Source organism: Microcebus murinus, chromosome 15 (assembly GCF_040939455.1).
Source record: "Microcebus murinus isolate Inina chromosome 15, M.murinus_Inina_mat1.0, whole genome shotgun sequence".
NCBI lineage: Eukaryota > Metazoa > Chordata > Mammalia > Primates > Cheirogaleidae > Microcebus > Microcebus murinus.
In genome coordinates this window covers 43,861,436-43,875,721 of record NC_134118.1, presented here as the reverse complement: position 1 = coordinate 43,875,721, position 14,286 = coordinate 43,861,436, and the positions used below count along the sequence as shown (strand labels likewise).

Sequence of the window (14,286 nt, the reverse complement as noted above, 5' to 3'; positions counted from 1 at the left end):
ATTTATTTCATGTTCAACTTAGGACCAGGTATGATAATTGTCAAACACATGACTAGGCAAGTAGAACGAGGGCATTCAGTTAGTTACCCTTTTAAGTCCAACATCCCCAAGGGTAGACTTTAAACAAATAAGAAGTGGAGGAAGTAGGCAACAAATAGAGGCAGTGTGAGACTTTAAAATGTCCCAGAGATAGACCCAACCAAATCGTTTGGCCCCACTGTGCGCTCTCTCCGCTCTGACAGGACTGTTCCAGGGACCAGCCCCCGCCAACCCTAGTGGGTCCCCCTGTGTCCCTCCTCCAGGCTGGTCGCCATGGCGCGCTCCCCCGCGCCCGCGCCCGCCCGGTCCCGGCCCTTCAGTCTCGCGCAGCGGGACCGGAGGGGTCGTGGTCTCCCTCTGCGCCGTCTTGCTTTTCCAGCTGTCAAACAGAGAAAAGCCCAGAAACTCCTGCTTTCGTGCACAGTACTAACTCCGCGCTGACACCCGGGCTGAGTCAAGATGGCAAACCCTGGACTGAATACTCGAGCGTCCCTCGCTCCTCCCGGCTCCCGAGCCCCGGCGGCGCTGCCCTGGCCGAGGCCTCCGCCGCCGCGCCCGGCTCGGGGCTGGCTGGGGGCCGCCGGAGGACCCCGCTCCCGCCTCCCGAACTACAGATCCCAGGGTGCCTCTCGGACTCGCGCTCCCTCCGTCTCGCGCTCCCTCCCTCCGCCCGTCTCCTCCTCCCCCAGCCCTTGTTGTTTTGGCTGGAAGCGCTCCGGAGTTTCAGAGAAAGTCTGGGCAGAAACCGGAGCCGGCCCGAACGTGGGAAGGGGAGGAGGAAAGGGAGGAAGAGGGAGCCCGGAGGCCGGGAGAGGGAGGGATCCGGGCCAGGGGCCGGGCCGCTCAGAACCTGCCGCGCGCCCGGGGTGGGGGAGGCGGCGGAGGAGGAGCGCGAGGGGACGGGACAGTGGGGTCCCTCCCAGGAGCAGAGCCGCCCAGCGCCTCGTTCCTCCGCTCCCGCCCTCTCGGCGGCCGCGCCAGCGGACCCACCCTCCGGCCAGACCCGAGACCTCCCTGCGCCCGCCGTCCAGCGACGCCCCGCGCTGCGCCGCCGACCCGGCGGCTCCCTCCCCGCCCGGGACCCGCTCCGCGCCCGCCGTCCGGGGGAGCCTCGCGGCTTCCCCTTTCCCCTCCGCTTCTCGCGCGCCGCGGAGACCTGACCCGCCCTCCCCCGAGGAGAGGGAAGGAGAGGATTCGCACCGAAACCGAGAGCGGGCGAGCGGGAGCCGGCGCCGCGCGAGGGCATTGTGTGTGCGTGCGTGTGCCGCGCGCTGTCTCTTTCGGAGAGCGCACTGTGGAGGTCCTGTCCCTAGGGGGCGGAGCGCGAGGGACCGAGGCTGAGGCTCCGGCTCCGCGTCCAGGCAAAGTCCCGCGGAGTCCGAGCGCTGCAGCAGAGGCGGCCGGCAGGACCGCGCGCCTGGAGGCGAGGCGGGCGCCCCGAAGGGAGGCCGGCGCGCCCTCGGCCCCCCGGCGGCCCCAGCTGCCGTCTGTTCAGACCCGCGGGGGAGAGGCTCGAACTCGCGGAGTCAGCACGCCGCGGAGCCTGCCCGCCCCGTCGGCCCGGGGTGCGCGACCCGTAGAGCGAAGTCCTCGCCACAGCGCGCCCGGCAGGCATCGGCTGTTGTCGGGAGCGCGCCCGCCGCCCCTCCGCTGCCCGGCCGGGAGCCCGAGAGGCGCGCACCATGAGCGGCGGCGAAGTGGTCTGCTCGGGATGGCTGCGCAAGTCCCCCCCGGAGAAGAAGTTGAAGCGTTATGTAAGTAAAGCCTCGGCCGCCGCTCCGCGGGCCTTTTGCGTCCACACCCCTCCGGAGCGGCCGGCTCGCGCGCGGGGCCAGTTCTCCAACTAGTCCCCGGCCCCTTCCCCTGGGCCCCCTCCCCGGCAGGCTGGGGACCGGGTGCCGTGCACTCACGCCCTGGCCGGACGACTAACTTTCTTCCTGCAGATTCCATATGGCCTCCTTCGCGGGCCCGCTCGCCCCACGGGACGGCCCAGATGTGCAGCTAAACGCCCGCTGCGTGTTTTTCTTATTCCTTTTAGAAGGGGTGGGGGGGTGCCATGGAAAGCGTAGTCTTCTCCCTTCTTTATATCTGCGTCTATTTATTACGGGCTGCTGCGTGCCGAGTTTCCCGCACGAGGAGCACCGCCGAGGCTTTTTTAGAACTCTCCAGCCCTGCCTTTGGTCCACGCTCCCTGCCCCCTGCCCCGCGAGCTGGGCTGCGGGGAGCCGGCGGGCTGTGGACCTGAAAGAAAAGTTATTACGCGCCCTGCCGTTTGCTTGGCAGGGTTCGCATTTTCGCGGTTTTGAATTGAGGGACACATTGGAGTTTGGCCCGAGAGCCGTGGCGGTTGGCTGCGAGAGGAGGGCGCTGGGGGGAGCCTGGTGGCTGGTGTTTGGGCGCCCTGGACGTGCTGTCAAGCCCCGCTGGAAGGGAGAGCTGAAGCCAGAAGGAATTTCTGTCGTGGTCCTTTCCCAGGGCACCAGAGTGGCTTACATGGTGTTTGTGTAATTGATACAAGATGCTGATTATGCGCTAACCCGTTTTTAGCTGTTAGGAAAAATATTCCTTGAAAGAGACGACCTCGCTTTAGTGGAAACCTGTGCCCTCCTCAGGGGGTCTGGGATTTTATTCCCATTCCCCATTGGTTCTTTTGTCGCTGCCCCCTGCAAAGGAAAGAAATGACGCTTTTGTCCTGGTATCTGGAACAAATATTTTTTCTAGTGAAACAAGTTCCCCAAAGCAAAATTTATGCCCTCTTAAGTATAAATTTACTACCTGTGCTAATGGAACCCGTTTCTTGTTGAAAGATATCCACAACCTTTATTAGAGCTCAGGTTAATCCTGTTAGTCACTGTTTGCTTGCATAGAATAGAACGAAGTACAATATTTAACTTCACTGACAACTCACCGGTGAATTTCTGATTTACTTTCTGCCAGAATTTATTATAGGCAAGTAATTTCATTGGAGGACTTGCTGCCACAAATCATAAGAAAGCTCTCCAGAGATGTTGAATCTTTCCAAATCCTGTCTCTCCATCTGTCACAGTTTACCTGAATCTCCCGGTACAGGTGCTAACTTTATTCCAAAAATACTAGAGGAAGTGGTTTTTAGCTCTTAGTTCTAAAAAGGTTGTGTGTATGTGAGCGAGAAAGAAGAGGGTAGAGAGAAAGATATGTTTGTTTTGAGAAGGTACAGTTTAGGAAATGCATAGAACTAAGTTATTGGGTGTTGGGGAACTAAAGAACATTTGCTGAACCAGACAGTGATAGTAGAGGTTTAATGCATTCTTTCACATGGTGAGTTTATGTCTTACTCAGAAGACACCAGCACTGTATTAGGCACCACCGATAAGATTAGAAAATACAGTAGGAAAAATGTCCCCGCCTCTTGGGCTTGAAATTTAATGTAATATTAACCAGGAAGAAAATCAACAAAAAAGATTATGTCTTAACAAGGACTAAATAAATAAATAAATAAGAAAGTCTCATTTGGCCATTATAGCCGTTTTCTGAGGTAGGTTTTACCTCTGTTTTACAGAAGGGAAAAGAGGCTACATAACATGTGAGAGGCAGGATTTGAACCCAGATCTTCCTGACTGACTAGACTCTAAAAGGTTAATGACTCTAATGTAGTTCCTTGCAAATGTGGGGCTCCGACTAGGTCATCTTTAAAGGTCCCTTCAGATTATAACCTATGAGTCTATGAATGAATATTAGTTGAAAATACAAGGAGGAGGTGGGCTGTGGATCAGACACACAGCGCTAAAGACACATTAAGACCTGGTCTTTGCCTTCAAGTAGCTTTTTGAGTCTTTGGGACCATGAGACAAGCACATGTGAAAAAGTCAGCCAACAGTGCAGAGTGGCTTATGACTGTGTACTCAAGTTGAGTGATTCGGATATTTTATGGCTGTTTTGAGGAACAAGCTCAGTGTAGACTGAAACCATGGGAACACTTAAAGGAGAGACATGGGATCCCTAAATTGTTTTCCACAGGGGGAAGCATATGCCTAACAGCTTGGGGAAAGCCAGGGCTTTTCTTGCCTGGTGTTTTCTACACTGTAGAAAGCACTAGTGTTTTCTTTACACACTAGTGGAGTAGATGGAGATGGCCCAGGAAGACAGTAGACAGGGTGGCTGTCAGAATTAAGCGAGCTGGTGGGAAGATGTTATAAGTTAAGTGAGGCTTACCTTATATTTGAGCTGTTGAGTTGGTTGCCCAGAAAATTCTGACATCCCCAAATTATTGACCTTTTGGCTTTGGCATCCATTTTAGATTGTTTTTGCTAAAGCAGCTTTGACCATCGGTGATATAGGCATGTATAAGTGCCTTTCCTATGCTTGTTTTCTTTTCATGTAGAATCTTTATTTTCTGGGTGAAAGGAAAGATTGTTGGCCACCCAATAGGCAAAATGTTGCTGGATAATGATTTTTTAATGAATGGATTTGCTGTGAAAAGATATTTTGGATGCTGGGTACTATAATTACTAAATGAGACTTCAGGGAGTTTGAGCATTGTGATTCTATTGGGAAATATTTGGCCCATGGGAATTTGACAGTTGTCTTGCTGTTTATAATATTTATAGGGTAGCCCAAACACTGATTAAGATGATCCTTAAGGGCTTTTAAGTGGCAAAAAATTGTTTTAGTTTTATCTTTAAGGCCATCTCAAATTATGGCCCCCAGTGAATTCCATTTACAACTCCATTTTATGTTTGCTGTTTCATAGTCAACACAAGCAGCATTGTTTTCTTTCCACACTAGTGTGTTGATCTGGTATGGAAGCCTTTCTTGAATTTCCCCTAAAGACAGTGAAAGTGCCATAAAATTTTTTAAAAAGTGAGACAATGACTAAAATAGTGAGTAGATTCCCAGCCTTTTCTACTCTTTTTAATTTTTTCTAGATTTGCAAAAGGGTAATAAGGACTCTTGTATGTGGTTCATTCTCTGTAAAGCCTTTTTTTTTTTTTTTTGAGACAGAGTCTCACTCTGTTGCCCAGGCTAGAGTGCCGTGGCGTCAACCTAGCTCACAGCAACCTCAAACTCCTGGGTTCAAGCAATCCTCCTGCCTCAGCCTCCCGAGTAGCTGGGACTACAGGCATGCGCCACCATGCCCGGCTAACTTTTTCTATATATATTAGTTAGTCAATTAATTTCTTTCTGTTTATAGTAGAGACAGGGTCTCGCTCTTGCTCAGGCTGACCTTGAGCAATCCGCCCGCCTCTTCCTCCCAGAGTGCTAGGATTACACCGTGCCCGGCCTCTGTAAAGCTTTTAAATGCTACTTAAAATGGAGGTAAAAATTTTTATGTTTCTTTTCAGTTTTGCTACTGCAGTGTTGCTGGTTTTTTCATCCTGTGTTGTATATTAAACAGCTGCTTTTTTACTTTGGTAAGGACCTGGAGTAGAATCATATACAGATCACTGTTACTAGGGTTACAGAAAATAAGTAAACTCTTGGTAGTATGCACTCAAGAGTGGTGCTCAGATTTTTAAAGAATTATTTAAAGAAATAATAATGGAATTTACATCAGAACTTGAAATTTGAGCTGAAATAAAATGTAAGTCTGTAAACAAAGGATTGCTTCAAGCCAGCTGGCTACCACCATAGCTCTGCAGGAGGAGCTTCCCTATGGCCTGCCTCAAGCCAAACATCAAGTGTGGGCTCCTGCATGGGCCGGCTGTCAGCGTTGGGCAGGTGTGCAATCTCAGCAGGAGAACCTGCTTCTGAGGCCAGAGCAAGGTGTCCTATTAGCCAACAGCCAGCTGGGGAGCAAGACCACAGCCAGTTCTTGGGTGGGTAATCTGTACCCAGCTTGGGCTCTGTTTGCTCTGCAGCTGTCAGTTAACAGGACAGTTCTTGTCTGGACTTCGAGAACACACTCCTGGTTCTGGAAATGGGCCTAGAAACAGAAATAGTCTCTCCTCCTGGGTGGGCACCTGACATCTGACATGGAGGAGGCGGGTGTGGGCAGGCAGAGTATCAGCATCTCCTTGGTTCAAGGACAGCCCAGGACCTGTCCTAAGCATGAAGTCCCAGCTCAACAGTGTCACTACAACAAAGAGGACTGTGATGTCTGGAAGCTCTTCCTGGCTTTTTATGGCAATTACCACTAGCAATCAATGCATTCTGCAGCTTTTGCTTACAGTGACTGAATGAGCATAATTCTGTTGAAGAAATTTTTTTTCTTGCATTCTTCATATTAGTAAACAGATGGTTCAAATTCCTAATGTTTTCTTATTACCTCTTCAAGTATGGCAGGAATGTTGTTTCTGTTAGCAACGTTTATCAACTAGCAATTACATTAAGCCTTTATGATAGTTAATTTATTTGTTATGCCTGAGCCTAATGATAAGTACAAAACTCTCCATGTTAAACTTGCAGAGCCTCTAAATCTGATTGTTGGTGTTTGGGATTCAAAATTACCATTGGGGGAAGGTATTGCAGTTTGGAGGGTAGTTTTAGAATTCTGGTTTTTTAAAAAATTTTTTGTTAAAAGAATATCTTTGAACAATAATGTGGCAAGAGTTATACTTGGATAGCCTGCTTGGCAGCCAATTGGTTATTTAAGTGTATTTTGCCATAATAACTCTGCTTAAGAAGTACGTAAGGAATAAGTAAAATTCCATATCTTAGAGTCAACACAAAATATGTTCATAAGGTCTTGATAATTGCAGATTGAGAAAGTTTAAGAGGTAATAGAGTCAAAACATACATTAAGTGCCAGCACTCCTCATTTTCTTACAGAGACTGACAGAAGCGACCATGGGGTAGGTAGACTACTACTTTACTTTTGAAGAGTTTTGTTTTAAAAAGTGACTAGATGTAGCCACTGATGCTTTTAGTGGGTAAATCGTGGGTAAATCGTGCTGCCCTAGGAGGAAACTCAAGCTTTGCCACTACCCACCCACACAATAGTGATCCTCAGTTTCCTTTTCTGTAAAATGAGAGAGGGAAGGGCAGTATATATAGCATTCATCTTCTCAGACATCATTTTTTTAGGGAGAAGGGGTAGATGGGGAGCTTCTCAGTAGGCTTCCTTTTAAGGAACTAAATCTTAGTTTATTGTGCATCTTAAATAGTTTAGCGACTATAATCAGGAGCTGCTTAAGCAGAATTCTCTGGGGATCCTGTGGTGGTATTCCTCTTAACAGAAGGCAGGCACATCGGGCTCCTGTGCTCCTGTGCTGGGTGCTGTGTCTCTAGCTCCCAGAGCAGCACCCGGAGCACAAACTCAACAAGCGTCTGTTGACTGAATAATAAACAGGTATTTCAGGAGCTTTTGTAATATGCCATATGTGAAATGCAATGGAGGGAAAGGCCCACTCCCCGCCCTTAAAGGAGTCTCTAATCTCTTTTTGAAGACAAGCTGTAATGCTATAAGGCCACGTATGAATAATTGCCAAATGAGGGACAGTTGCCTAAGAGTTCAGACGGAGAGCAGAGGGTAGGGGGCTGCCAGGGGAGACTTCACCAATGAATTTCAAGCTCTGTTCTTGGAAGAGTTGAGGTACTGCCGGCAGCAATAGCAAAATCATAAGGGAAGGCTGGTTTTAAAGGAAGAACAAGGACTTTGTGTCGAGTTTAGACATCCTAGTTAAAGAACTGCTTCAGGACACCTCAGTTTCATGCATGGATTTTGGCCACCAACTGTAACTTCTAGTTTGAGAAGTTTTTGTTTCTGCTATGACCCAATCCCCCTGATGGGCTCCTGAGCACAAGTGAATTTTCTGCACCAAACTAGAAACAAACAGACAAAACAACCTGTTTGGTCACCTGAACTTATTAAAATTCTGAGGGACATGTGTTATTTAAGATTTCTTTATGTCTGTTTTGAACTAAATAATTCATTCTGGCAAGCAGTTAGTTTACAACAGAGAGGGAGCATGTTCTGGTAGGAGGAAGAATAAAAGGGCCTTTGATTCGTTTGCTTCTGAGTTCCAGCAGGAGGGCCACGGCCGCCTTGGGCTAGCGTCTTATTTTGGACTTTGGAAGCCATCTTAGCCCAGCTGTGTGAGTGCCAGCTCCCGTTGGGGGGAAGAGAATATCACCATTGGATCACATTAAACCCCTTCTGACTGTTGATGGAGGGCTTTCTCTCATTTCACATTCCTCACATTAACAGGGTGGCTCATTTCCACCAAGCGAGAGCTCCATCTGAATTTGCCATTTGAACTTGGACTGAAGTCACAGTCTTTATGTGACTCCTTTTATCTCAGTATGTCTGTCAACTAAGTACAGAAAACTTATCAAGTCACAAGTCTCTTTATTCAAGCCTCTTGGGCTACAGCACAAATAAAATTAGCATTCTTTTCTCTATATTACTTCTGGGGGAAAATGAGCCATTATACTGCGGTTTTTCACATTTATTAAATAAGTAGCCACTCTAGTTGCCAGTGGGATGGCTGTGGGAGCCTTAATGGTAGATGGCAATGTTGGCCTGTAGAATTGCTGGGAAAACTCATTTTTACGAACTGGAAGTTTTTGACCATTCTTGGCCTGTATGTGTGAGCACCTTAAGTAATACGGGAATGCCCTAACTGGAAAAAAGAACCATTTATATTTTAACATTTTTTTTTTTAATTAAAAAAATTTTTAAATTTATCATAGAGAAAGGTTCTCACTATGTTGTCCAGACTGGTTTCGAGCTCCTGGCCTCAAGTGATCCTCCTGCCTTAGCTCCCACAAAGTGTTGGGATTACTAGTGTGAGCCACCACACCCAGTCCAAATCTTTTATACTTCATTTATTCAAAGAAACAAAATTCTCCCTAGTTGAAGAGAGGTTCTCATTGCTGAATGCGTATAAAGTACAGTATAACCTAAGTGCTTTTGACCCCAAGTACTTTTGACTCTCTCTTAGCCTGCTTTATAAAAAGAGTTGAGGCTGTGCATTGTAATGCATGTTTGGTTGTTATCTCTGTTACATTAGCTCTTGAAGCATACTGATTACAACTTGTAGCTGCCAAGCCCTGTCCTACAGTATTATCTAGAAGAAAAATTTTCCATGTGGTTCTTTTAGCAGAGCTACTATATATGCCAACTGCACATGAAGATGTAAGTTGTAAAGGAACAGAGCTTCTAGAAAGAGTGATGTGAGTTATCTTAAATTTTGAATACCATATAATTGTTCTTTCCTTACCTGTGTGTGTGTTTCAGAAATGTTTGTCTATTTCTAAAGTGAGTTATATTTTTAAATACTCAAAGGAATGCCAAATTTACCAACAGGTTTTCTTATGGTGGTGGTTTTTTTCTCTCTCTCAGCTTTTTACTTTGAATTCATACTTGACCTAGGTAATTCTCTAAGTTATGTATTCAAAAAACAATGTCTTAAAAGGAAAAATACAAATAGCCACATTGTCCCATGAATTAAAAATATACAGAGAGTTCAAACATTTCTTTTCAATGTAAAAATCTTAGGTCTTTTTTTTTTTTTAAGGAAGAAAAATACTAAAACTTTGCTTTAACTATCCTGTTCATTGTTTTTCCTTTCCTTTTTTATTTGTTTTCTTTTGCCTTGACTCATGTAGTTTAAATTTTTTTAAAAAAACAGTTTTATACATTCTTTAAGAACACTGCACTGGGGGAAAAAATGATCAAAATTCTATTTTACATTTCAAGAAAAAAGTGAGAGGAGGCCATTCTCTGGTCTGAAGGGGGGGAAATGTCAAATAACACTAAGGTGTTGTAATTTGCTTTCATGTTGCTTGGTTGAATTAAATACTTATCCCTCTTGCCTGCATGTATTAATTTATATGTGAAATAAACAGGTAAATGTAATTATAGTTAAGAGGCTTGTTTTAGTGAAATGAAAATGCTGTACAGTAGATCAGGAGAACTCATCCTGTTTTTGTTGTAGTTTTTATTGTTTTATTGAATGCCTCAGCCAGTTGCTATAAAATTTTATTTGCTGACTTTTCTAAGTGGAAGAAAGGTAAAAGCACACTTTGCCCCATAGTTCTCTATCCTCTCATTTTTTCCCTATTGGTTTCTAATTTTTGTCTGTTAAGATAAGCCTAAACACCAACATCACAAAAGTATTTGTGTAAAAATTTTTACTCATTCTTTCACCTTTTCTCTGAAAAGGGGGCCGTTAATTTGTAGCACAGGTTTATGATAATCAAGAATAGGAATAATAATGTTACACCCAGCATGTAGATTGTTTTTCTCTCCTGAAATGTAGTTTTTGGTTACTACTGTGTTGGGAAATGTGGTTAGTTAAGCCACTTTCTGACTAGCAGAACTCCTCCCTGAGATGACTACTTGATTAAAGAATTAAGGGCCTGGTGTGCTTTCTCAGCTTCAGTCCATAACACGTTCCCATCAGTGCCTTGGCCAGAGTTGTAGTAGCCAAGATTAAAGTGCTTCTGGTTGGGGGGATGACCCCTTGATTATCCAGAGAGAAGTGCTTTAATCTTTCAATTCTGGAAAAGAAACACTTGGTAAAGTGCTACCTTCAGTGTTTTGAATTCCAATGGTGTTGTGTAGAGCTTGCTGAGGAATGATTACCTCATTCAGTTAGGGAGGTATTATTTGAACCCCCTACCCTCTGGCAAAGTTATAATTGATCCCAAAGTTATGTAGGAGTATTTGGACTTTATAGTTTCTCCTTAACAGTTTCAGGTTTAAATGTCTGAAGTGTTGAGAACAGATAGAAGGAGATATTGAACTAGTAGGAATGCAGAATATTGGGGAAGGCAATTTGTTTCTAGTGATGGTGTTATATAAAACCAAAGCCTTCTGAGTAATTAATCTTCACTGGGTATATAGGTCCTTTATCTCCAAAGAAAAAGGCATAAAATTAAACTGGTTCTATTAACAATATTCTCTTTTCTTTCTCTCCCTTTTAAGCAGTCACATAATTAAGGGTCAGATTTATAAAAGTTTAATGCTTCAAATAGGAAAAGCAAGCCTAATATATTTTTCTAGTTGATTTTAATAATCTACAGTATACACAGTAAAAGGTGTAGACACATGATCTGTTTACAAAGAAAATTATGGCTTCGTTTATCATTCTTTAGTGTTTGTTGTAGGATATTTAATTTCCAGAGGACAAAGATGCCATTTGTTCTCTGTCTGAAATATATAGTATAGTTCTTTGCACAGTCTCTTGAATAGCATGACCAAATAATTGTAGAATTTTGAGCCCCAAATTATAAATCATCTTGTCCAATGTTTCTCAACCTTTTCTAACATATTTTTCTCTCCTGTTTTGTTTGCATGTCCCTTGGCTTTTAATCCAGTTGCTTTCTTCGATTTGCATTATAATAACAATAGCTATCTTTTCCATTTACATATATCTCCTTCTCCACTGGTCAAGAGCCCATCCTCCTCATTTTACAGGGAATGAAAACTAGCCTCAGGGAGACTAATTGATTTGTCTGAAGTCATATAACATAACCAGCTGTTCTGAGGGCTGGTCTCTCAACTCCCAGGTCAAAGTCCTTCAGTCACTGAGCAAACACCTTCTGGGAACAAGACAATGTGAAGAATGCAAAAAAAGAGGACCAAGAGGACACTGTCTTCACCTTAGGGGACATGGGGTGCACTCAGCCCTACAAATTATATTATGACTGGTGATGTGTGAGACAGAGCTCTAGAAGAATTCAGCAGAGAAAGGTTGATTCAGGGATCTGAAAGCTTACTGAAGGTGGCAAGAGACATTTTACCAGGACCTTAAAAGATGAATTCAATTTTCATAGATGGGGCTGGAGGGAGATGCGATTTCTGTTTCTCCCATTCCCAGCTGGACTCTTGAGTTGCTTGTGTACACTTGCTGTTCATTTCATAATGGAACACAGCCTGGGTCCTTTCTCTACCACCCTTACCTAAAGGGTCCCTACTAAGTTCCCCCAGTGACCTCCTTATTGCCAAATCTTAGTGGACATATTTTAGTTCTTATTTTTCATACAGCTCTTGAGGATGTTGAAGGAGATTGACAAATTCCTCTTCTTAAAACATGTTCTTTCCTGTGTCTTCCTGACCTCAGGCTTTGGTTTCTGTAAATGCTGAAGTTTCTAAGGGTTCTAGGACTAGCCCTGGTTAGTCTCTCTTTTCTTCCATCTTCATTAGTGGTTCTTTATCTATGTGAGGTCCTAAACTCCTTTAAAAATTTGATTAGAAATCTGGACTCTCAGTTTTCATAAGAATTCTTATAAACTCACACATAGACATTATTAAAATCTGGAATGTTTCTTACCCTTAAAGCCCATCTATGACTCTAACACCCACTTAAATGCTCCTGAATCGTATGCTGGTAATCCAGACACTATATCTCAGCCCATTTCTTATCCCAGATCCATGGGTCTAATTGTTTAAATCCATAACTGCTTAGATACCCCACGGTGGCTCAAAGTCAGTGTGCTCACAGCAGGTCTCATCATCCTCTCCCTAAGCCTGGTCCTCTTGGTGTTCCCTCACCCAGTGGCTTAAGCCAGGTTTTCTTTGACTGTCCTCTCTCCTTCATTCTCCACACCCAGTGACCAAACCCTGCCAGTTTCACCTTCCACATATATTGACTTATTAGTCTGTCTGTTGCCTGAGCTACTTTTGCCTTTCTTCTGGATTGCTGCAATATCCAGTCCTCTGCCTCCAGTCTTGGGCTCCTCCAAACTGTCCTCAACAAGGCAGCCAGAATGCCCTTTCTGAAACACGTATCTGATGATGCCATTCTGTAGTTTGAAGTTGTTCTGCAGCGTTCCTTTGCCCTTACAAATGCCTCAACCTCTTCCCTCGGCCTGCAAGGCTCTTTGTGATGACATGGCACCAGCACACCCCTCCAGGAGTATTTGTTGCCACCTTCTTCAGTCTCTCCACTTCAGCTATACTGAACTTTCATGGTCTAGGTGGGCGCTGCAATAATCCTTCTTTCTGGACCTTTGCATAGGCTGTCCTCTTCTCTAGGAATTCTTCACCCTCCCTTCTTTGTCTCCACAACCAGGCTAACTTCTGTTTATTCTCCTCCCTCTGGGAGCCTTCCCTGAATATCACTATCACAAGTGCACACAGTCACAGTGTGCTTGGAGCATGTTTTGTCCTCCTATGATGCTCCGTTATTCCCATAGCATAGCACCTGTCACACTTGATTGTATTCACCTGTTTAATCGCCTATTTCCCCTTTTATGGTGGGGCCACGTTGGGACTTTTGTGAGCTTCAGGTACTTTTGCTTTCATCGGCCCCCCCTTCCTCTATTAAAAACATTTAAAAATCACATTTTGCAACTGTGTCAGTATAAAGATGCGTATTTTCTAAGCTGGATTTGTTATATAATTATATCCATTTTTATTCTGATTTTAAAAGAAACGAATATTAAAATACTTGTGTTCCCAGAAGTATCATGGGCTTCAGGCACTGTGCCTTCTATGTCTGATGGATATGTTGGCTCTGTTACATGAACAGAAGTATTTTGGAGATAAAGTGGACAGCATATGTCAACTGATTGATTGGGACTAGGAAAAGTGAGGAGTTATTTTGTTATGTGGCACTTTTGTAATGGCTTAGATAGCTCACTAATGCTAAGATGTTATATTTTAATCCCTGGTAATGGAAAAAATTACAGAAAAATGGGGCGATATACCTAAAATGGCCCTAAATGTACATACATACACACACACACATATATTTTTAGGCAAAAAATCCTGAGATTTTTATGTCAAAAATATGTTCTATGTACTGTTTTACTAATATGCTCGTGTCTGTGTAAAGCAGTGGTTTTTAGTGGCAATGGAGAGATAATTTTGCCCCCTCCAGGGGACATTTGACAATGTCTGGACTTTGGGGAATGTCCTGTGTTGCACAGAATTATCTGGCCCAAAATATCAATGTGCTGAAGTTGAGAAACTCCCATGTTAACGATTTCATAAAGCTTGGTTCTTATATCTGTATTATTTGTTTAGTTTATTTCCCTTTGTTTTCAGTGAAAGCCATAATTCAGATGCAGGATTGTGTTGTATTACAGGAACCAAACATTTATTTTTCTGACTTAAGTAATGTGAGAAAAACAGTCCTTGAGATGGCTGAGCTTTTGAACGCTAGAGGTTGTGAAGGGTTTATGTGATTAGCAGAATCTCTCTCCAACAATCTGTTCTCATTTAAATCATTACCAAAATACTCATTTTGCCCTTGCTCTCCTAGTACAACCAATTGGTTGGTTGGTGGTAGGGGGATGCTGAGTCATTTATTCATGCATTTTATTACCTCTTGGCTGGAATATCCCCATTCATTGTTCACAAGCTGCCCAGCTTGTTTA

At 44.5% G+C, this 14,286-nt stretch overlaps 1 protein-coding gene across 4 annotated transcripts in view; it reads left to right on the top strand.

The window, feature by feature from the left end:
* The first annotated feature begins 1,592 nt into the window (after positions 1-1,592).
* GAB1 (GRB2 associated binding protein 1) overlaps positions 1,593-14,286 on the top strand; it is a 128,766-nt gene continuing 116,072 nt past the window's right edge. For 2 of the 4 annotated variants that reach the window (XM_012783811.2, XM_012783807.2), the window contains exon 1: positions 1,593-1,793. In XM_012783811.2, coding sequence (XP_012639265.1) covers positions 1,722-1,793 — 72 coding nt within the window. In that variant the 5' untranslated portion in view covers positions 1,593-1,721. The remainder of the gene's footprint in view (positions 1,794-14,286) is intronic. The other 2 variants (XM_012783812.2, XM_012783808.2) reach the window with 1 other exon arrangement.